Source organism: Schistocerca gregaria, chromosome 6 (assembly GCF_023897955.1).
Source record: "Schistocerca gregaria isolate iqSchGreg1 chromosome 6, iqSchGreg1.2, whole genome shotgun sequence".
Taxonomy (NCBI): Eukaryota; Metazoa; Arthropoda; class Insecta; order Orthoptera; family Acrididae; genus Schistocerca; species Schistocerca gregaria.
Window position 1 is genome coordinate 440,498,703 of NC_064925.1, and position 22,925 is coordinate 440,521,627.

At 39.8% G+C, this 22,925-nt stretch overlaps 1 protein-coding gene across 4 annotated transcripts in view; it reads right to left on the reverse strand.

Moving 5' to 3' along the window:
• LOC126278064 (eyes absent homolog 2) overlaps positions 1-22,925 on the reverse strand; it is a 1,079,207-nt gene that overhangs the window by 674,052 nt on the left and 382,230 nt on the right. The window contains exon 1 of one of the 4 annotated variants that reach the window (XM_049977888.1): positions 14,400-14,769. The exons of the other annotated variants lie outside the window; for them this stretch is intronic. Within the exon in view, the coding sequence (XP_049833845.1) occupies positions 14,400-14,453 (54 nt within the window). The 5' untranslated portion in view covers positions 14,454-14,769. Of the gene's footprint in view, positions 1-14,399; positions 14,770-22,925 lie in introns of those variants that run through there. 4 annotated transcript variants of the gene reach the window in all.

A 22,925-nucleotide genomic window follows, 5' to 3' on the forward strand; every position in this document is an offset into this window, starting at 1 on the left:
TCATCTATGGCCCGCGGTGTACCACGATGGCCTCGGTGCCTGTTTTGGACTGCGCCATTTTGCTGTGCACGATATATCTTAACCACAGCGGCAAGAGCCTAGTTTACAGATTTGGCCGTTTCGGAAATGCTTCCACGTTGGCACAAACGCCGTTTTGGACGTCAGATAAATAGCTTCGTTTTCGCACTACGACAACGACTGCCACTGGTTCCCGCGTCACCCGACACTGCTCGTGCGGCCACCTGCCGTCTATGAGTGGTTATTGTTTGTTGACGTCGAACGAATGCGGTGATGACATTACTGTGACTGGACCGTGTAGTAAACTGCATTTTATTCATATACCGTTCCGTAACAGTCACTGAATCTCTGTGTCCAAAGTGAATAAATTTATCTTTAACTCCTAGGACATACCAGGTACTTTTAGCAGTTCATGACAGTGATCAAAGTTATTGTTGAGCAAAATATCAAATCTTGGCTGGTTAAAAGGTACTAAACACAAAAAAGAACGCTTATTGAAACGTGAGTTCCGTTCCAACATTACTGACAGGAAATGCAGAAGAAGCGTAGTTTTTATTTAGTATCCTATACTTTAGTTCTTATTACATTTCCTAAACGTCAGATCACCGTCGTATGTTCCACCTCAAATATTACTAAATAATAAAACCAAGATGTAGCCTTTGCAACACAATATTAAACATATTGAGTAAGTTATGTAATCAACAATGTATCTGAACCGTCCTTTAACAGAAAAATAATATGATGTGAAAAATCAGAGAGAACTAAATGTATGCGTCATCAGTGCCAGCACAAGAAGACTAAATTCGTTGAAGTACTTTGAAGAATTCTTTGATGTACTTTGAGGAACTTTCGGGGAATTGAAATCCTTATAGGAGGTTTGTGTACTGTTATTCAGAAACATAAGGTGTACCGGTGTATTTAAAAGATTTTATACATTTCAACGGTGATGTAGGAAATCAAGAGGCGGGGTGGGGGGTGGGGTGGGGGGGAGGGAAGGGTGGGACGACGACACTGCCGCCTTGTTTAAAAATAGAGCATTTCTATGGTCCTTATGTAGGATGAAGATATTTTAGTAGTAGTTACTTTGTACGATTAAAATGCCTGTCGGTGCAGTATTGTTTTGCATTTCCTGTAATACGTAACTTTATTTTTTGCATTGTCGCTCAATGATTAAATGTCATTTAACTACTTCAGTGCGGGAATCACTGTCAAAGAAGTACGATTTTGTAGCATCTAAGCTATCAATAGGTAGCTTACTTCGTGGTTTTTCTTACTGACTTAACTCAGTGTTTAACTCTGCTTCGTTGCACCAAAAATAAACATGTCTTAGTGCAAATAAAAATGTATTCAGCTGCAGTGTTATGAATGCTGCTGTATTCAAAAAGGTCGCTGTGTGTGAATGATGTTTGTCACTATTTGCATCATGTGGACTTTGAGCCATCTGGAGCGAGACTCCACAATCTTCCACAGTAGAGACATTGCAGCGTAATTAAGTATTGCTGAGAAATACCAACATTGTACCGTACTTAAGTATTTTTGACAGATTATATGGATACAGCACACAGTCAACAGGAATACATGGATTGCAAAAACTCTCGCCCAACGTTAAGTTAACTGTAGGGATTTAAGGCACACAACCATCTACACACATGTGCAATAATATAATGTGCCGAGACCTAGCTATGGGATAAGATGAATATAGCCTATATTTATACATGCCCACTCTGGCATCAGCTTCTCTGCATACATAACAAACATTTTAACGATTCACGAACACAGTCTCGGCGATAACAATCCGTGAACTTGGTGTTCTGTCATTTCGGAAACTACGCAGTCATCACCAAGTACTGTCGCCCTACGTTCCTTTGTTTTCTTTGCGACGTAAAAAAAAGGAAATCCGGCGAGCGAGCCCTGAAGACCACGCGACAATCGACCAACAGCCGTTTCATCATCAGTCATTCATCACCGGATGCGATATGGAGGGGCATGAGGTCGGCTTACTGCACACCTAGCCGTTGTCGACCTGGAGCCGCTACCTTTCAGTCAGGTAGCTCTTCAGTTGGCATCTCGAGGCTGACTGCACACCAGCCCACCATGGAAAAATCTCTGGCGCCACCGGGAATCGAAGCCGGTCCTCGGCATGAGAGTCTGTCGTATAAACCACTCAACTACAGAGGCGACCTCTTTGCAGTGTGGGCAGAATATTTTCATTTCAAAATCAAAATAAACCTATAAGAGTGGCATGGTTCAAAATGGTTCAAATGGCTAATAGCACTATGGGACTTAACATCTGAGGTCATCAGCCCCAGACCTAAGGACATCACACACATCCATGCCCGAGGCGGGATTCGAACCTGCGACCGTAGCAGCAGCGCGGTTCCAGACTGAAGCCCCTAGAACCGCTCGGCTACAACGTCCGGCATAAGAGTGGCGAAGTTACCTGGCTAAAGGACATTGTTCCATGTTAATTAGAGAGGAATTAGCATAAAATTAATAAGCTGCATTCCTAGCTGAAAAGACTTTTTTCGGGAACAATAACAGAGAAACGGCATAATCATGTAATTTTTGTTCACTACGAGTGACACTGTACCAAACGACATACTGTGGTCGACTAGACATTATAGCGATTCATCCTGAAGGCACTTGTGTTAGGGGCAACAATATGGCATTAGCGTGTTTGGCAGTCTATGTGGAATTTGGTCAGTTCTCTGAGATGATCTTGGCGAACTGCGGCGTTTTCACATTTTGCTACTCGTGTGTAATTGTTAGAGGCAGGGTAGAGTCAACAACACATGCAGACAAGCTTCCGCTATGCGGTAACAGCATTTCATTTTCTGAAGCGTATGCTAGAAGAAAATTCATGTGTACTTTACACCGTTAACAATTTAGTTTACAAAAGCTCCTTCAACATAAGTTTTTTTGTCCTTCTGAAGAGACGATATGAGAAATTGCCATTCGTAAAGATGTCATACATCTTCCATTACGGTGTCCATTTTTTCTTATATCTTGTAATCCAGTAAAGAATTTCTTTGGTTCTTCTACCATCCACGTCCCGCCCATCTCAATGTACTTATCATTGTGGTATTAATTACACCCAATCCAGGCTGTTCCTTTACCCACTAGTTTGTTCTATCTCTCCTAATAACAGTCAATATACTTCTCTCCACTGTTCGCTGAGCAACCATTAATTACTGAATGGATCTATCATTAAATTCCGACGTAACACCGACAAAAGTCAAAACTGGTAACACACAATGACTGTACAATTTTCTATTCAGACTAATCGGAAGCATGGTCCTCAAAATCGTACTAGTTTACCAAAAACACTTGATGCCATTTTTTTCGCCTGGTCGGTGTTGCCATTCTTCTCCCTCCCGCGCCACCTTTACCATTTGATTATAAGTTCTGTAGTTCTTTTCACTGATAATGCTTTATAATACTTTTCACTGATAATGCTTTATAATACGAGTATGGATGTTATGGGTCTGCTCCTAGTTTTTTTCCCAAGATTTTACATTCTTTAATTGTTCTAAATTTAAAAACGGTTTACGCGATTCCGTGCTTCGTTATTCTTACATTATTTTTGTTTTATTATAGTTGATTTTCAGGGCTACAACGTCGGGAGAAGACAGGTGACAGTATCTATAATAAAATATTGCTATACGAAAAAAGAAGACTGCAATCTATCATTAGCGTTTAAAAATAAAGAGGGAAGGTCGGTTTGGTTGTGGTTACCTGCTAAGTACTTAATTATTCGCCTGATACCGTTTCGTAGAAAAGTACAAATCCGAAATTTGAGTTTGCATAAAGTTCACATCTGAGTTTCCTTTTTTTTCGCAAGACAGATGACAACATGGTACCCTACAAGAAAAGATTAAGAAAGCCATATGCCAATGTATCTGGAAGCATGAAAGGAAGGTTGCAGTAAAAATCTCATCGATATCAGAATTATTACAAGCTGAGAACTAGTGTAGTTGGAAGCAGTCAAACATTAGTCCCAAATAGTTTACGGAAAGCAACGAAAACTTGAATCGGTATGCCCTCTTGTCCCGGAAACCAGCCTAGTGACTTAACAACTGACAAATGAGCAGAGAGCATCCAGATTCGAAACTGAGTCAGCTTCCGCTTCAAATTACTTTTCCAATTTTATTTGAGCAATTTCGTTAATATTCTGTTCGTGGACGTAGATACAAAATATCAATAAGAAACAAACGACGTCAATCACGTGACGCAGGATTATTTCTTATATTTCTCATCATTTCTTTCGCTAAATAACAGTGCCTTGAAAATAAATGCCAACTTTTCACACTCAGGGAAAGCACAGAATAAAATATGTATGTTAAACAGAATTGCAATACACGGAACAAAATGCAAATATTAATATACTGACGCGTGTTTGTACATGGACTCCTTACGGCTGTGGTGTGCAGCAAACGGCTTACGTAATAAACAAGGACATTTAGAAGTAATTTTTGACATCTCAAATTAACATTATCTATACATCAAGAAGCTGATCTTCAGTGTCAATAGTATCAGAGGATAAACTCGCTTAATAATGTGTGTTACGTAGCTCTTTGAAATCTGCGCTGCAAAATTCCTTGTTTCTATCTAATTTATATTTCTTTTAAAGAAATTTCCGTTATTTTACTGTAAATTACTACCGTAGTATTGTAGAACGTTTTTTTTAAAATAAATGCCCTCCATTTGACTGTGAATTGCTATTCATTTATTTCATACAATCATGATTTCGGTTTTACAGCCATTCTCAGGTGCAAGTTGAAATGTCACAAAATGTCCGACCCGCCTAAATGACATGTCATCGTCGAAATAACATATAAATAGACAGGATTTGGTTATTATCAAATCCTTTAATATGACGACTAGTTTATATGACCAGGCACTGACTTCTCATTTAGACAGATCAAATTTTTGTGACATTTCAACTTGCACTTGAGAATGGCTATAAACCGAAATCAGGATTGTATGAAATAAATGAATAGCAATTCACAGTCAAATGGAGGGCATTTATTTAAAAAAGTTCTACAATACTACGGTGTCCTACGAAGGAAAATTCATTATACTCATATATTTGTTGAACTTGTAAAAAATATTTACCTACAAAAATTCTTCGCCCTGTATACATATATAAAAAATTCCTCGTCATTAAATTCATATGCTGTTCTTCCCATTTGTAAGATACAAGACAGAGAGAACGGCGTAGCATAACAGCATTTACCGACCAAATAGCGAGCTTACATTTTCTGTAAGACATTTGCTCACAAATGTCAAATCGAGTAGCAGAGTATGTTTGTGCAAGCTACAAAATTACAAGTAACTAAATTTACAATGCAGTCGCAGTCCTCAAAACATTCCATATAAGTCTTATCTATTATTGACGTAAACAGTTTCCTAACCACAGCACAACATGGATGACACAAGGTATCGAAAATTATACTTCTTCTATAATGGAAGACAGAATGAAAATTATACTTCTTCTATAATGGAAGACAGAATGAAAACAAATTATATAGCGCTAACAAAAGTGGACGAATAACCCCACATAAAACAACAAGAATTGGCTAGCTTCACTGAGGCACTACTTTTTAAATCTCTCTTAAGTGTAAGAAAAAAAAACACACACACACACATTGGTCCTTCGCTGTGAAGCAACTGTGATTCACTTTGGGGGAGTCCACAAACAAACCATAAACGAACTATCGTCTTGATGCAGTTACGCTTTCTAGAGAATAAGTTCATTAATAATTATTGTCGCCCGTACTATATAACGTGAGGTGGCAACTAAGCTTCCTGATCACTAACCATATGACAATAACCACGCTTAATATTTTTAAATCAATGAATAATCGGTAGGGTAGCATAAGCAAATGAGACGCTTCAGTACAGAAGACTGAAGCAAAGTCTGTTAACAGTAACAAGTGAATGAAACAGTCAAGTCAGCTTTCAGCGCGTTTTCCTCCACATCGGCAAAAAACATTTTTTTCTTCCGGCTGCGTCATTGAGAGAAATGTCCGTGAAAGGTTCCAGTCATAAATGTAAACCACTCCCTTCTGCCACACACAAAACATCAGCATAACGTCCACATAACGAAAGGAGTGACTGTACTAGAGAAATTAAATTTATGTTTTGTCTGTAGTTTTAGGCGCTTCAGTCTGGAACCGCGCGACCGCTACGGTCGCAGGTTCAAATCCTGCCTCAGGGATGGATGTGTGTGATGTCCTTAGGTTAGTTAGGTTTGAGTAGTTCTAAGTTCTAGGGGACTGATAACTTAAGATGTTAAATCCCATAGTGCTCAGAACCATTTGTCTGTAGTTAGTTTATTCTGATATACCTGCGAACACCTATTGAACGAAGATTATTAGAATATATTCGATACACTTTTTTAATACAATTTTTATTATTTTACGTGTAATCATAAACTTACCATTGCGATGGTTGGCGTCCACTAGTTACTTGCAACGTGACTCACGCATGAATCTGTCTTAAAATTATAAACATGGCAAACAAAATGTTTTTGATAGAATAAGAAAACTTCGCACTGATAGATGCCCTCATTATACACGTTTATAGAAAATGCTTCTCTGAGAATGTTGTCAAGAAACCCTCAGTCTCGTTCTCAATGCTGAATTCAATATAATTTTAAAGACACATATGCCAAACACACAAATTCCCTATTCTTCCCTAAAAGCTTTTCTTTCACAACAATTTTGACGATAATCCAAGACCTATAAATTCGTAATTCCATGGCGAAAAAAGTGACTGGGGATATGTAATGGACTACCATCGCATCCGTTTACGCCTTCCATGGTTCTTTGCATATATATTAGTATCTACTACTATGTTAGAGAATTTAGTTATTGATTTTATGCTTGTGATAAAATATTTTACGCAAAGCCACGCTAGTGACGCCCCGTAACTCCCCCACCCCTCCCGATCTTCCCCGGACTCTCATATTTATCAGTAATCGGTGTTAAAAAGTGGGCACAATGAAAATTAGAAATTATTGGGTACAAAAACGTATCAAATCCATATCTTATGCAGACAGGAGATGCAGCATTGAAAGGGGCCAAATTCGACATAACTACGATTTGGTACACCTGTTTCATAGCAAAAAGTATTCAGTACCTAGCACTATTTCGTAAATAACCAAATAATAAATTGAAAACAATACAACGTTGGGGACTATAAATCCTTCTGCTCTCTAAATTTGCAAGGAAAGAATAAATTAAAATGAATACAGTTAATTGATGTTTCTTCTGACGCCTTTGGCAACAATTCGAGAAAACGACAGAATAAAATGTAACGACAAATCTGACACAACAACATGTTGCGGACTTCTGGAAGTTCGTAAAATTTCCTGCATTACTAGCTAACGAGGCAGTCATTTTAACGAAACCAACTAACCGAACATTGTCAAATTTAGATCTTAAGAAAAACGACAATGTTCTTTCTTTACAAGCAAACATACGGGAACATAAAGCAACTAAATTATCGCTGCTGTAGAAATTCTAGACATGTTATCAACGATGACTATTATAAGCCTGATTCGAAAACTTGCTTAACTCTGGGACATACCAATGCTACAAAATACATTTAAGCTCCGCTTTAATATGTGTAAACAGAAGTGGAAACGTTTTCTTATCATTAAATAATATCAGCCACCATTTATGAGTGCCACGTTTGTTTACGACAGGAATTTAAATACTTCGTTTTAGTTTCTGCTTACTTGATATCAAAATTGTAATCTTTGGAGGATTCATATTTATTACACTACTGAGAGATATTTCATGGTGCGCCAGGGAAACCACTTGTCTCCGAAAATTACGAAAGAATTCTTGTTTATATATATATATATATATATATATATATATATATATATATATATATATATATATATATAATTCTTGTTTGCTATGTTGCTCAGGATTCTTTAAGTAATTTCTCGATTTTGCACCATTGCACCAGCGATCGTGAGATGCAGTATTAAAGATAAGTCATTGTTTGTTGCTGGTGTCAACAGCAGTTGCAAGTGATAACTGCTTAAGAATTTCGGTCACTTGGCCCTTTAAATAAGTCATTCAAACAAGTGTGGTCGAGGAACCCGAGATGGACAGTACAAAATGCGAGCGAAAGCAACGATGAATTCTGCTTATTTTATTTTTGTAAAGTAATTTCGAGAGAAATCATTACAAATTCATAAGATTCATTTTTATCATACACGTGTAGTGGTAAAAAAATGTTTGCTGGACAGTGACTTACGTAGTAACAGTTGGACGAAAATGTAAACAACCATGGGATCGCGAGAATGTTTGGGCCAGTGGACCAGATGGAAAATACATATATCGTTCACTTTAAAAGTAACCTCTGTCGTTTTAATTGTGTTGCTTAAAAATTAGTCAGTAATCCTGACTAATATTGGATACATTCGTGAATGTTAGTTAATTGAAAACCACAAATGACAGGAAAAATCCTGGAGCCGTCACAGGATTTAATCCCGGACTTTTTTAGTCGTAGTCTGACAACATCTACTTACTGATCTTCACAAAAAATATATAAGACGTGGAATTTATATCGCATTTGTAACCGAAAATTTATGTTTTGTAACTCTTTTAATACGCTAACTTCGCCGCCAGTGTCTTGAAATACTGACAATTTAAAATTCAATTATGTTATCAAACGAGCGTCCTAATTCAAGCAATTGTGCCAGCTATTTTGTATGCATGATCATCTAGTAAACTACGACCGTTATAATACTGGATAAATTCATTTCTTCAAAGTAATTTTGGAATATTTAATTCCGCCCTATTGTAAGAGTATGAGAAATATTAGGGATACTGTATCACACGTAAATAGGAACGGACTAACGCTGAAGCTTCGCGGTTTTGAGCACACGTGTAAAATTTAATCCAAATTCGTTGCGAGACAAATTATTTTGAGGAGTAAAACTGATAAACTGTATATTATTTACAACATTTCCGAAGCAAATTGATATAGTAAAAAAAATAGTAACAAACGTAAGGAAAAGGCTGCAGCAATATAAAGAAATGGAAGGGGAATTTGTATGGTCTATCCGAAAAGAAATACGAAAACCGAATAATTAGCTACCATATTTGCAAAAAACACCTATCAATGTGAGAATGGTCATAACTTCTATCTGTCTAATAGACATTTTATACATCGACAATAACAACATATGGGCATGCGCACAAAGAAATTTAAAAAAAATCGTGATGTGCTACGCACTGTTGCAGAATTTCTTAATATTTTTGTCAATAAACTCGAAATGAGCAGCACACTTCAGTGGATTACTTGCAGCAAACAAGGGTGGGCTTAAAATGATAATCGAAGGCGAATTGCTTGCGTAAAGGCAAAATAAATTATTGGGACAGCGTCTTTCTCTGATGACGCAGATAATGACAGCTCCCACAAGGCCCAAGGAGGCCGAGTCCTTAGACTGCCGAGGATTACGAACGGCGAGTTTGCTCTGGGAAAAGATTAGAGCGACCTGTGCAACGACTTGTCCCGGAAACCAATGACCCGTTCCGTTTGTCCTGTCAATCAAGTAATGAGAAGTTCATCGGGGAAGTCTCGCAGGAACGCCGATGAAATGGCACTGATAATTTCATAAAAGCTGGCCAAATATACTTAGGGGAGGAAACAAAGCGGCAGTGTCCCAACAAACCTCTCACCGAAGTCGTTCCTTAATGCTGACTAGCCCACAGTCGCGCCGATCGCTTAGTAAGCTGTGTACTTGCAGCATCATCAATACTGAATTCACGCTGCGCGAAGTGTTACACACGCTCCGTCAAGAGGGCTGTAAGTACATCAAATAACGCTATTAAGTGCAACTCTCCTTCTTCATTCTTTCACTTCTCCCATTGTAAATAAAAAAATTGTAACAAAAGTGATACAATTATGCAGCACAAGAACACCGATTTTATGGAAAGCGGAAATATTTTTCCGCTTATCTCGGTAGTCAAATGCCTAGCAAGCGTCATTTGTGAGTCCCAGCTGTAAGCGGATGTAATTCTTGGTCAATTTACAGAGCACTTGTACCGCGTACATCGGTGTCGCACTCTTTACCCATTCCAAAGAAATACCCCCCCCCCCCCCTCAACATACAAAAATAAAAAAGAAATGAAACAATACAGAAAAAATAAATTTTTAGCGTACCTCAGAGGGTACTTTCGTCTGCAGTTAATTAAAATTGATGGCCTCATCTTGGACCCCGAAAAATGGAAGGCAAATTAGAATGACAATGGTGATACAAAAGTGTAAAAATGAACAAGGATGGAGCTTTTCCTGCTCTCGAGGAAATTTTGGACGCCTTTAAAGCGATTCAGAGCTGACAAATGTAGAAATTGATCATTCGGAGCAAAAAATGGTTCAAGCGGCTCTGAGCACTATGGGACTCAACTGCTGTGGTCATCAGTCCCCTAGAACTTAGAACTAATTAAACCTAACTAACCTAAGGACATCACACACATCCATGCCAGAGGCAGGATTCGAACCTGCGACCGTAGTAGTCGCGCGGTTCCGGACTGAGCGCCTGAACCGCTAGACCACCGCGGCCGGCATTGGAAGCATCTTGTATGTCTGCGAGTGTAGTATATTGAAAATTTTAAGAAACGCAGAAAATGATACCATAAAACTTGATATGTCTGTTCTGTGATTAACGTCTGAGGCTAAACAAGTTAAGCATAACAATTACGACTAAATTTTGTTCTTGTACAGATGAAAATTTAATTATTGTACCTAAAATTTTTATATTTATTTTTTTGTGTTTTCTGAGGAACTACGGAGGTATAAATCGTTACTAAAACGTGCAAAAAAGAACTCTGTTGTTGCTAAATATGAATTTCATTCAACTTTTTCAACAGAACAGCAGTGATGTCAAATGTTATTCTCCCATTTTAAACCGTTAGAGTGCTCGTCGTTTCGTAACGGTAGTAGTAAATTTTACGCTTTTGAACTGTTAATTTTAAGTCTCATCTGCAGTAAAGGACTGTCTGGAAAATACCGAGCGGAATTGTTTATGTAAAACCGAAAACTGATACCGTATCACACCATACGTAAAAACACTGCCATAACGTCTCTAGTATCATGAGAACTATAAAACCCCACTTAAAAGTCAACTCGAAAGTGAACTGGATGGCGTCGATGAAAATACTCCATATTTTAACGAACTGAAGATTGCTACATCGCTCGGCTCTTCCTCCGCCGCAGGAGTCGCATACTTTTTTTCACTTAGAGAGAAAATATATATACATATCAGCGAAAATTGTAATTTTTACGGTGTTAGTGATGATATGGGAATCTGTCTCCAATTAGAATGAGACAATATACATACACATATTTTTAGTAGAGGGGGCAAGGGGAGAATTACAGTGAAATTATGAACGGTTTTTGCACCTAGCTCAGTTAGTTAATGTGTTGGCAATATAACAGCGTTATGATTAGAATAACAGACCCACGGCCCATGTACGAATGCCTGTATTTATTGAATCTCAGTCTGCAGGCTGTATCAAAATATGATACAATCTAGATGTACCTGGAGTACTTTAACACGCATTGGCAGGTGTAGTGCACTGTTGGAAAAAAGAAATACTCGACAGTTCACGTCACCTTCACTCGTGAAGAGACTATTGGAAGGAAAAGGTGTTGAGAAGAAATTATCAGTTTCTTAAAGAACGCAGTCATCTTTAAATGGATTATGGGGCTACGAGAAGTATATTTAAAAATTGCTGTTTGCAAATGAAATACTGAGATAACAACCTTATACCGATGTATCTACTAACAATTTAAGAGTTATGAACAGAAATTGTGTTTAGCTTTATGTTTTCATGACCACATAAGAGCTCGGAAAAGGACATAAAGCTAAATATTGTGTGAAATTAGGCCAGTTAAATTGTTACAGAAGTTAATTTAGACTGCTGAAAATATTTTCATAGCAGAGAGTATGTAGAATTCTATAACGATATGTTTTTGTCTATGCAACACCAAACACTGTTATTGCATGTATTAAGAAATAATTCATAAATAACCACCACACAATTTGGGAACACGCAGTTTCTTAATGACGGAGATTAAGAGGTCGTCAATGCCTGAAGTAGACATAACCTACGGTTCACAAATCGTAACAGGAGTGAATTAAAAGATGAAAGTTTTAGAATTGCTTAACTTGTGACAGAAAAGAAGAACTATTTTTTAAAATAATTACTTAAGAACTATAGCGGAAATCCGTTATTTTTGTCCGTGAAATAACTTAAGTAAGTGTTTCAAGTGTAACAGCATTATTTTGCTATCCTATTTCTCTAAGGTGGAACACAAAAACACCCAAACCGGCTATGCGTCAAACGGCTGCGTCCGTGCAGACGCATATGGGAGGAATTAATTTATATATTCTCCAGTTACTTTTATTTTATTACTTCATTATTCTTAAAAAAGCAACTTGTCATTAAAAATGACCATCTGTAGCTGTCATAAAGAAAAATATTTTATTCGATCAAACTGTATGATATATAGACAATCGTTCGCGCTTCTGACAACGTATGAAGGACTAGTATAAAGAGACCAGAAGCTCATCAGGAGACGCTTTTCGAGAAGTTGCACTTGGCAATGGATGCTACCATTCTTAACACAGACATTACACTAAAATAATTTTTGTCAGTGCATTACAAAAATTTCGAATCAGCCATAACTGTAAGATGGCTCTATACATTTTGTATGAGAGTAAAAAAACATTAAAATTAGCTTCACACCATACAGGAAGACACCGACACTGACAAAATAAAATATGAGTATTTGACACCATAACAGAAGACTACGATTATGTCCGTCCAAAGTTGCAATGTAAGAAAAAAACGAACTCTCATCGCGGAGAGTGATGGTGTGGGAGATTCTAAAGATGCTGTGAAAGTCACACATCAAAACACAGGTGCAGCTGAACACCGTAGAATCTTCTTTGATGGCATCGTTGTCGCTCACACACCGGCAGGAGCATGGTAGGGGAGCACCAAAGATCAACGAATAAGGTCGGTAAGGTTTTATTTAGTGAATGATATCGATTAACTTTACCCTGTAAAATAAGTTTCGATAATTAGACGCTGTGTAAATGGAACCTTTTTTCTTTTTTTGATCAGTGATAGCACTGGTAGTTTGCAGCCGTTTTCCATAGTAGCGCTAGACGGTCTATTGTTTATCGTATGAACTTCGATAACGTGTACGACGACTCCTGGGTGAAACACAAGAAACGAAAAGAATGAATCGGAAAACCACTTTCTTTGGGACACTGGAAATTCTTAGTGTTTTTGTTTACATCAATAATTAATGTAATGGATTTCAGGTTGCACATATGTGCATCTGTAAACAGTTTATTCTTGCGTGTCTGTCAAATTGAATACATGAACTTTCTGTCTGTCGGTGTATATTTTAACCTATTGAATAAAATGCAGATTGGTTATAGCTTTATCTTATCCAGGTGCTACAGCTCTGCACGATGGCAATAACATTAGATAAATGTCATAATGAATTGGTGGCATAAGGAAAATCCAAAACGTTTGTCTAAGCGTTACCATATCATTTGGACATTCGACAAATTGTGGCTCTTCTCTCTAGACAAGAGAGACGAGGTAAGATAATTTTCCACCATTTGGCCCGATGCTGACTGCAAAAAACGTATGTTTTAAAACAGTTCCTTACAGTAATGGCAAAAAGTTGACGCAGGTGACGTGAAGAAGACAGTACCAAAACACACCCATTTCTAAAAGAATCGGGTATCTGATTCTTTTCAATTACATATATGAATCCAGACCCGACATGAAACGGAACAGACATATACAATTAACTAGTCGGCTGGTGTAAATTTGAAACAGAAGCCAGGGCATGGTTCTAGTTTGAGCTGTTCTTTATTACCTTTCGAGTGGTTGTACTATCCACCAAGCAGAACTGAAGGAAGACTTGTTACAACTTTACGACCCACTCCTAACACTTAAACTTAGCAGTTAAGCTCATAGGTGAGTGTTCTAAGAGACGATGAACCTCTATAATTGCAATTGTTGAGGGGTGATGAGTTGTCTAGATTGGCCGACGGATGAACTTAACAAACTTGTGTTTGTTTTGAAACGATACTACTGCGGCCGTAAAGACAAGGTAAGTGTATTACAGACTGTAAGAAGAATACTGATTTTTTTCTCCGCAGCATTATTCGCCAAACACTTTCAGCCATGCCGTGTGTTGTTGTTGCAGAGAGAGAGAGAGAGAGAGAGAGAGAGAGAGAGAGAGAGATGCCGAAACTTTTCCTCTGGCCACTTTCTATGGTGGCTGTGAGATGGCTACGAGATGACACACGCGGCGTAGATTACCTGGTAACAGGGCAGCGGCGAGTAGCTGTGATAGCAGGGCACGTTGTACAGCATGGCAAACACACACACGATTGACGGGTAACGCCGGTCCGTTTATCACTCCAAAACAAGCACTAGTGACGGCACGGCGAGGGCGAGTCGGTGACGGAGGAGAAGTCCCTGGGCATCAGTGCCGTCATGACTCCCACAGCCGTTTACTCGAACACCGTGACAGCCGATGACGATGCTTTGGAGACCGCGGCACCACGACCGGCACCAACCACAGACGCACCACCGCGTTGCAGATCAGCTCTCGCGGCCTGCCTTCCGGCTCCCTGTGGTACAGCCAAAGTCTCTGGTCGGCGCCTCTGGCGAACTCTAGCGGCAGGGTGCCGAACTACGGAACCGAGACGCTGCGCGCATGACGCCGGCGTCGGTGGAGGGGAGACCCGTCACGAAAGTCGGGGGCCCCTGGCCAAACCCCTCGCCTAATGGTTAACCAATCATAATCCGCATGCCGGCGCTGACGTCATCGCTCGCCCCGCAATCAACAAATAGTACGTAGGGAGGAGAGGGCGACGAGGCGAGGGGGCGCCGACCGTGAAGGGTGGGGCAGTGGAGTGAGGGAAGTTTTCGGAACCGGTCCTCCTCTTTGCTCTCGATTGTCGTTGAAAGCTCTTTCTTGTTCCCTCGGCTCTGCGCTGCCACTGGCGGCGTTGCAGCGAGGGCGGCGTACTCCCGCACGAAACAATTTTAAAGAGGCGCCGCGCATAAAGGAGGTCGCAAACAAGGGCACGCTGCGCCCACATCCGGCCTGCAGGTGGCGGCCGCCGACTGGCGACCGCCAGGCGACATCAGGTAGCGAGCGACACAGGAACTGCGTCGCTCGCTGTCCAGGAAGCAGTCCTCATCTTAGGAAGAAGGGCAGCTACGGCCGGTAAAGAAAATTGCGTCGTGTCACAAATACGATGTGTGTGCTTTTGCAATAGCAAAACTACCAACACATTGGAAATAAATTACGGGAATTCAGTCCGCCTATTATGTAAACAATTGTCTTCTTTTTTTATTTTTTTAATCATTTCTTACCTCCTAGAGTGTTAGGCCCTACATAAACTAACACTCCAGAAAGTAGTAACCGAATATAAGTAGCCAATGATGTTGACATAAAGGTGCCGCAATATGTTTTCAGCATCAAGAAAAACAATTGTTTGTATAATAGGCGGACCTGAATTCCCATGATTTAGTGAGCAAACAAAGCCGCTGTTAGGGCTTCGAAAGAAAACTATGAGTGTGGTACAACTACGTCTACACCAATATAAATTCCTCAAAAAAGTTTCGAACTACTCTCATGTGACTTGCACGATTTGTGCTCTATTTATGTCGGAAATCCCTTTTTCAGTACACCTTAGGCTATAGGAAATAGCTGTGTGACGGAGTTAAAAGAACAATCAGCATTCCCGCAGTTCAGTTGAGTGCGCTGTCTCGCCTCCAATCAGAACGCCTCCTATGGTTATTTCAAGCTTAGACCGAGCCCACATTGTCACTTTACGGTAAGAAAGTTAGTCATCACTGGGAAGTTCTTCCGCATTGGAGTACACCACAGCGACGTCATTCGAAAATTCGGCCGCCGCTTTGAGACATAAAATACTAAAGATCTCTCTTTTAATGGTCGTTTGCGGTCTAAAACACCAGCAGATGACCGGTACCTACAAATTATGACTCGCTGCACACCCGAAGGGAATGTAACAGATCTGCGCCCTGCCTTTTTGGAGGCAACTGGGGGACTGTGTCGACTCAAACTGTATGCAACCATCTCCGCACGATCAATTTGGCCCTTTGGCGTCCATGTACGAATGTTGGACGCCTCTTATCGCCATCGAGGACAATTTGAGGGTTGTACACAATCGGCACATGATCTTCAGACTACTTGAAACTTGCAGTAGTTCGTCGCAGGAGCGCTCTTCAGGCCACCGTCTGGGAGTGGTACAGGATTAATTATGTAGTAACGTCTCGGTCATATCATGGACAGCATGTGTACGAGAATTCAAGCATATTGCAATACACAGACTGAAACAACACGGTATTGCATGTTACCCAGCAGCATGTTTTGATTGCAAATGTGCACATTCGAACAGACTGCCTTCTTTTTCGTTATTGTTAACACTAATAATTCTTAGGTTTATTCTTTATTTCACGGATCCTCAGGTATCTAAGCCCACGCATTTTTCCAGATACGCTTTCGGTGCAAAACTTAATTCATATATTTGTTTATAAATGTCAGTCACGGCAGGATGCAGCGAAGGGTAGTTTTTATAGTTAATGACAGGGCTCTTAACTCATTATTTTACGACTACGTCTACAAGTACAGAACGGAAAATTTTGTCGGTGCGTTTCCTTAAATTTCTTAATGTCTCTGATTTTGCCTTGTCTTGTCTTTTTACCTCTTGGGGGAAACCCGTAGGCTTATGCAGCCAGCCCATAGCCGGACGCAGATTTCAAGTCCATTATTATATTGGTGGCTGTGAATCGGGCCGAGCAGCCATAGCGTCTTCTTATTATTTCCTCTTCTCTGTTAATACAGTAATGGCCATGAAAATTGCTACACCACGAAGGTGACGGGCTACAGACGCGAAATTTAACCGACAGGAAGGAGCAGTCGAGATGACAGGCATCTTATCCGCATGGCTGTAACGGATCGTGCAGCCACGTCTCGATCCCTGAGTCAACAGATCGGGACTTTTGCAAGACAACAACCATCTGTACGAACAGTTGGACGTCGTTTTCAGCAGCATCGACTACCAGCTCGGAGACCATGGCTGCGGTTACCCTTGACGCTGCTCACAGACAGGAGGGCCTGCGAATGTGTACTCAACGACGAACCTGGGCGCACGAATGGCAAAATGTCACTTTTTAGGATGAATCCAGGTTCTGTTTACAGCATCATGATGGTCGCATCCGTGTTTGGCGACATCGCGGAGATCGCACATTGGAAGCGTGCATTCGTCTTCGCCATACTGGCGTATCACTCGACGTGTTGGTATGGGGTGCCACTGGTTACACGTCTCGGTCACCTCTTGTTCGCATTGACGGCACTTTGAACAGTGGACGTTACATTTCAGATGTGTTACGACCCGTGGCTCTACCCTTCATTCGATCCCTGCGAAACCCTACATTTCAGCAGGATAATGCACGACCGCATGTTGCAGGTCCTGTACGGGCCTTTCTGGATACAGGAAATGTTCCACTGCCGTCCTGGCCAGCACATTCTCCAGATCTCTCACCAATTGAAAACGTCTGGTCAATGGTGGCCGAGCAACTGGCTCACTATAATAGGCCAGTCACTACTCTTGATGAACTGTGGTATCGTGTTGAAGCTGCATGGGCAGCTGTAGCTGTACACGCCATCGAAGCTCTGTTTGACTCAATGCCCGGGCGTATCAAGGCCGTTATTACGGCCAGAGGTGATTGTTCTGAGTACTGATCTCTCAGGATCTCTGCACCCAAATTGCGTGAAAATGTAATCACATGTCAGTTCTAGTATAATATATTTGTCCAATGAATACCCGTTTATCATCTGCATTTCTTTTTGGTATAGCAATTTTAATGGCCAGTAGTGTAGATGGTATGACATGTTACATACCATTGAAAAGTTGAGAAGTCGATCTATTTAGTGGTGGATATTTTGCGAGTTATAAGCAATCGTTTTCAGGATTTTGTAGGTCTGATCCTCACCATCCACAATCCCATCAAGAAAACCCCCTCCAGAAATAGTGTAGTTTGCAAAACAGGAAAGAAGAAAAGTGATACACGGTGTGAGTGTGAGAAATATGCAGTGACGTTGCAGAACCCTAGATTTTTTCGGGTATACCACACCAAGAAAAATTTCTAAAACAGTATTATCTTCACTCCTCATCACTTCAATAAATAGTAGCCTTAAATTTATAAGGAACTAGCTTAGCGCCCGCTGTTTCGCTCGCTTAGTCTGAAGGCCTGCAGAGATCTTTGTTTTTGTTTTTATGTACTTCTGACCAAAAAGAGATTCTGCTAGCTGGTCTCCGAAGTTTTTGTTAATCGTGATTTGCTTTCTTTTGGAGGTATTTCCATAGCAAGTTTTATCCCCTAACAAAAATATCTGTTTGTATCTAACCGAGGAGTGAACTGCAATTTTCATAAAGTTAGCTTTAAATTTTTTAATGTAACGAAATAGTCTCTTAAAACTTTTTATCCCCTATTGCACTCCCTTAGGGGCTGAATTTCCAGAAACACTGAAACACGTTTTTCTTTTTTTTTAATTTCTAACCGAGAAGTGTAATGCCAACTGTCATAGATGTAACCTTGAAAATCCTTTAGTAGCTCATTTGCAATTATTTATTTTCAAAACTTTCACCCACTGTTTTACCTCCTTAATGGTCGAATTTCCAAAAATTCTGAAACACGTATTTCTTATTTTCTGACAGAGAAACCAAATATCAGTTTTCGTAGCTCTACCTTCAAAATTTCCTTAATAGCCACACACTTTCAAAAATCCTTTCATCCCCTATTTCACCCCTCTAGGAGTGGAATTTCTGGAAATCTCTTCTTGAACGATACTTACAGTAAAAAATCCACACCCTCTCCAAACTTCACATTGCTATCCTTAGCGGTTTGGGCTGGGGAATGATGAGTCAGTGAATCAGTTTGACCCTATTCACCCCCTAACGGGTTGAATTCCCAAAAACAGTGAAAAATATAATTTTTCGTATACAACTGAGAAGGCAAACAACAATTTTCAGAGAATTAGTTTTAAAAATGCTTTCGTAATGAAATATTTTCATAAAACGTTCCATCCCCTTAGGTGTAGAATTTCCAAATACAGCGACATGAGTATGTTTTATTTGCAAAAGAGAAGAAAAATACAAATCTTCATAAATTTAGCTTCAAAAATGCTTGCACAATGAGATATTTACATAAAAACTTTCATCCTACGTTTCACCCCCTAGAGGCTGAATTTCCAGAAGCAATGAAACACGAATTCTATTTTACTTCTAACTGAGAAGCCAAATTTAAACATTCGCAGATTTAGCTTTAAAATGGTTTCATAACAAAATTTTCTCGTAAACAATCTCATCCCCTATTTCACCCCCTCAGGGGTTCAATTCCCCAAACCCTGAAACACGTGTTTTTTTTTTTTTAATTTGCAACCGAGAAGTGAAATATCAATGGTCATGGATGTAGCTTTGAAAATACTTTAGTAGTTCTTTAATAATGATATAGTTTCGAAAAAAGCTTTCGCCCACTATTTCACCGCGATAGGGTTAAATTTCCAAAAATGATAAAACACGGATTTCTTTATTTCTGACCGAGATCTAGATCCAAATTTGCCTTAATAGCCACACTTTTTAAAATAAATACCTTCAATCCCTGTTTCACCTCTTAGTGTCGGAATGTCGAAAAATTCCTTCTTAACTGAGGCATACAGCACAATATCCATACCTCCAATTTCAAGTTTCTATCCTTAGCGGTTTCGACGGGCGATAATGAGTTACTCAGTTAACCAGTCATGACACTGCCTTTTATATACAGAGATTGCTAACAAAACAATTATATTATTTTGAGAAAAGTATTTAGATAAAAAAAATGCTGATTTTCATAGATTTAATTAGTAAATATAGGGTCGGCTATGGTGAAAAATATTAGTAAGTCAGTGGATTAGAAAAGGCTTGCACAGTCAGTTCAAGCCCTAACATGGCAACGTAACAGCAAAATGCTGTACCCAATATTAGTTTTTCGTCTTCTGGGAGTCTTCTGTCGCATATGGAAAATCATAAAAATTATATTATTTTTGCCACACTGAGCAGAATAAGTTGCTTTGCAAAAGCAACCCAGGTGACTGACAGGTCATGTGTCATCTAGCGACAGAATAAAGAGAGATATTGTGTATCGATAGTAACTGTATTTTCTCAACAATTTGCAGAACTATTGGAAGCAATAAGTGACGATTATGTTGCGTTCGACTGAATCAGTAACGTCCCACATCTTTGTACGTCCGCCTAAATGCAATGCAGACATGTGTACAAAGTGCACGTGATGGTTGCCTGTTCTATTCCACATCGAGGCTGTAGTAGCATATCGCATCTCTTGAAAGGATAGCACGTGAAAATTCTTGATCTCGGTCGACTGTGCCGCTGAAATTTGCAGTAGTCTCCTTTCATACTGTGCTTGTGCAGCAAAAATCGAAAACAGTTTGTCGCCATGAGCAAAACACTTTAAACGATGGCGTTGGTACGATCCTTAATAAAGCCAAATCCCTCTGATATCCATAACAGAGATAGTCTTAGATTGTGTAACAGTATCTGATGCATTTGCTTGATGTTATCTACATCTACAACCGGATATCATCTTACGGTGTAAGGCGGAGACCATTTCTACTACCACTATCATTTGCTCCTTTTCCGTTTCATTCGCGAATGGTAAGTGGGAAGAGCTCTCTAAAAGCTTTAATTTTTCTGATTTTTTTTAGAACAGTTAATTTAGGATGCTTTGTGTAAGTGCTGCTCTGAGATGTAAACATGGGCATTAATTCAATCAGAAGACTGACGACTCTGTTGTCCGTAGGATATTTATGAAATTAGAAGAGTTGCGAAATGCAGGGAGGACTGTAGAGAAACGATACTTGGTTGAAGGAATGGCAACTGACTCTCAAATAAAATGAATTCAACGTCTAGTGCATAAATAAGTGAAGAGATCCATCACTATTCGATTACACTAGAGGAAATAAATTCCTGGAAAGAGTGCCAGCCATTCGGAGGGACCTAAAGCCGAACGCCCGCGAAAAACTAGTAGAAAAATGAGATTCCAGGCTGAGATTAATTTAAAGAATATTAAACTTAGTTGATCCACGAAATAACTGACTCGCAAATCACTTGGTCAAGTTTTTCACGAGTATTGTTAGTCGGTTTGGTACCTCCACAAGGTACGAGTAACAGAAGGAACGGCGGAGATCCGAAGAAGTGTGTCACCTTTCATCGTGGATTCGAATAAAAGCGTGAGTATAGTAGTGTGTATACTGCTGACAATTCTTAGAGTGTAAGGTCTTGGAATGCTAACAGTGAACCTCTCGATGACGCACAATGGCGTTCTTATAGTGTCAGCCACAGGAGTTTGATGAAGATCTCCGTAATTCTCTCACGCTTTTATTCGAATCGACGAAAGGGTAACGTTCTGTGAGTCGGGGCGTGGAATGTCAGAAGCTTGAACGTGGTAGGGAAACTAGAAAATCTGAAAAGGGAAATGCAAAGGCTCAATCTAGATATAGTAGAGGTCAGTGAAGTGAAGTGGAAGGAAGACAAGGATTTCTGGTCAGATGAGTATCGGGTAATATCAACAGCAGCAGAAAATGGTAGAACAGGTGTAGGATTCGTTATGAATAGGAAGGTATGGCAGAGGGTGTGTTACTGTGAACAGTTCAGTGACCAGGTTGTCCTAATCAGAATCGACAGCAGACCAATACCGACAATGATGGTTCAGGTATACATGCCGACGTCGAAAGCTGAAGTTGAACAGATAGTGAAAGTGTATGAGGATATTGAAAGGGTAATGCACTATGTAAAGGGGGACGAAAATCTAATAGTCATGGGCGACTGGAATGCAGTTGTAGGGGAAGGAGTAGAAGAAAAGGTTACAGGAGAATATGGGCTTGGGACAAGAAATGAAAGAGGAGAAAGACTAATTGAGTTCTGTAACAAGTTTCAGCTAGTAATAGCGAATACCCTGTTCAAGAATCACAAGAGGAGGAGGTATACTTGGAAAAGGCTGGGAGATACGGGAAGATTTCAATTAGATTACATCATGGTCAGGCAGAGATTCCGAAATTAGATATTGGATTGTAAGGCGTACCCAGGAGCAGATATAGACTCAGATCACAATATAGTAGTGATGAAGAGTAGGCTGAAGTTCAAGACATTAGTCAGGAAGAATCAATACGCAAAGAAGTGGGATACGGAAGTTCTAAGGAATGACGAGATACGTTTGAAGTTCTCTAACTCTATAGATACAGCAATAATGAATAGCGCGGTAGGCAGTACAGTTGAAGAGGAATGGACATCTCTAAAAAGGGCCATCACAGAAGTTGGGAAGGAGAAGATAGGTACAACGAAGGTAGCTGCGAAGAAACCATGGGTAACAGAAGAAATACTTCAGTTGATTGATGAAAGGAGGAAGTACAAACATGTTCCGGGAAAATCAGGAATACAGAAATACAAGTCGCTGAGGAATGAAATAAATAGGAAGTGCAGGGAAGCTAAGACGAAATGGCTGCAGGAAAAATGTAAAGACATCGAAAAAGATATGATTGTCGGAAGGACAGACTCAGCATACAGGAAAGTCAAAACAACCTTTGGTTACATTGAAAGCAACGGTGGTAACATTAAAGAGTGCAGCGGGAATTCCACTGTTAAATGCAGAGGAGAGAGCAGATAGGTGGAAAGAATGCATTGAAAGCCTCTATGAGGGTGAAGATTTGTCTGATGTGATAGAAGAAGAAACAGGAGTCGATTTAGAAGAGATAGG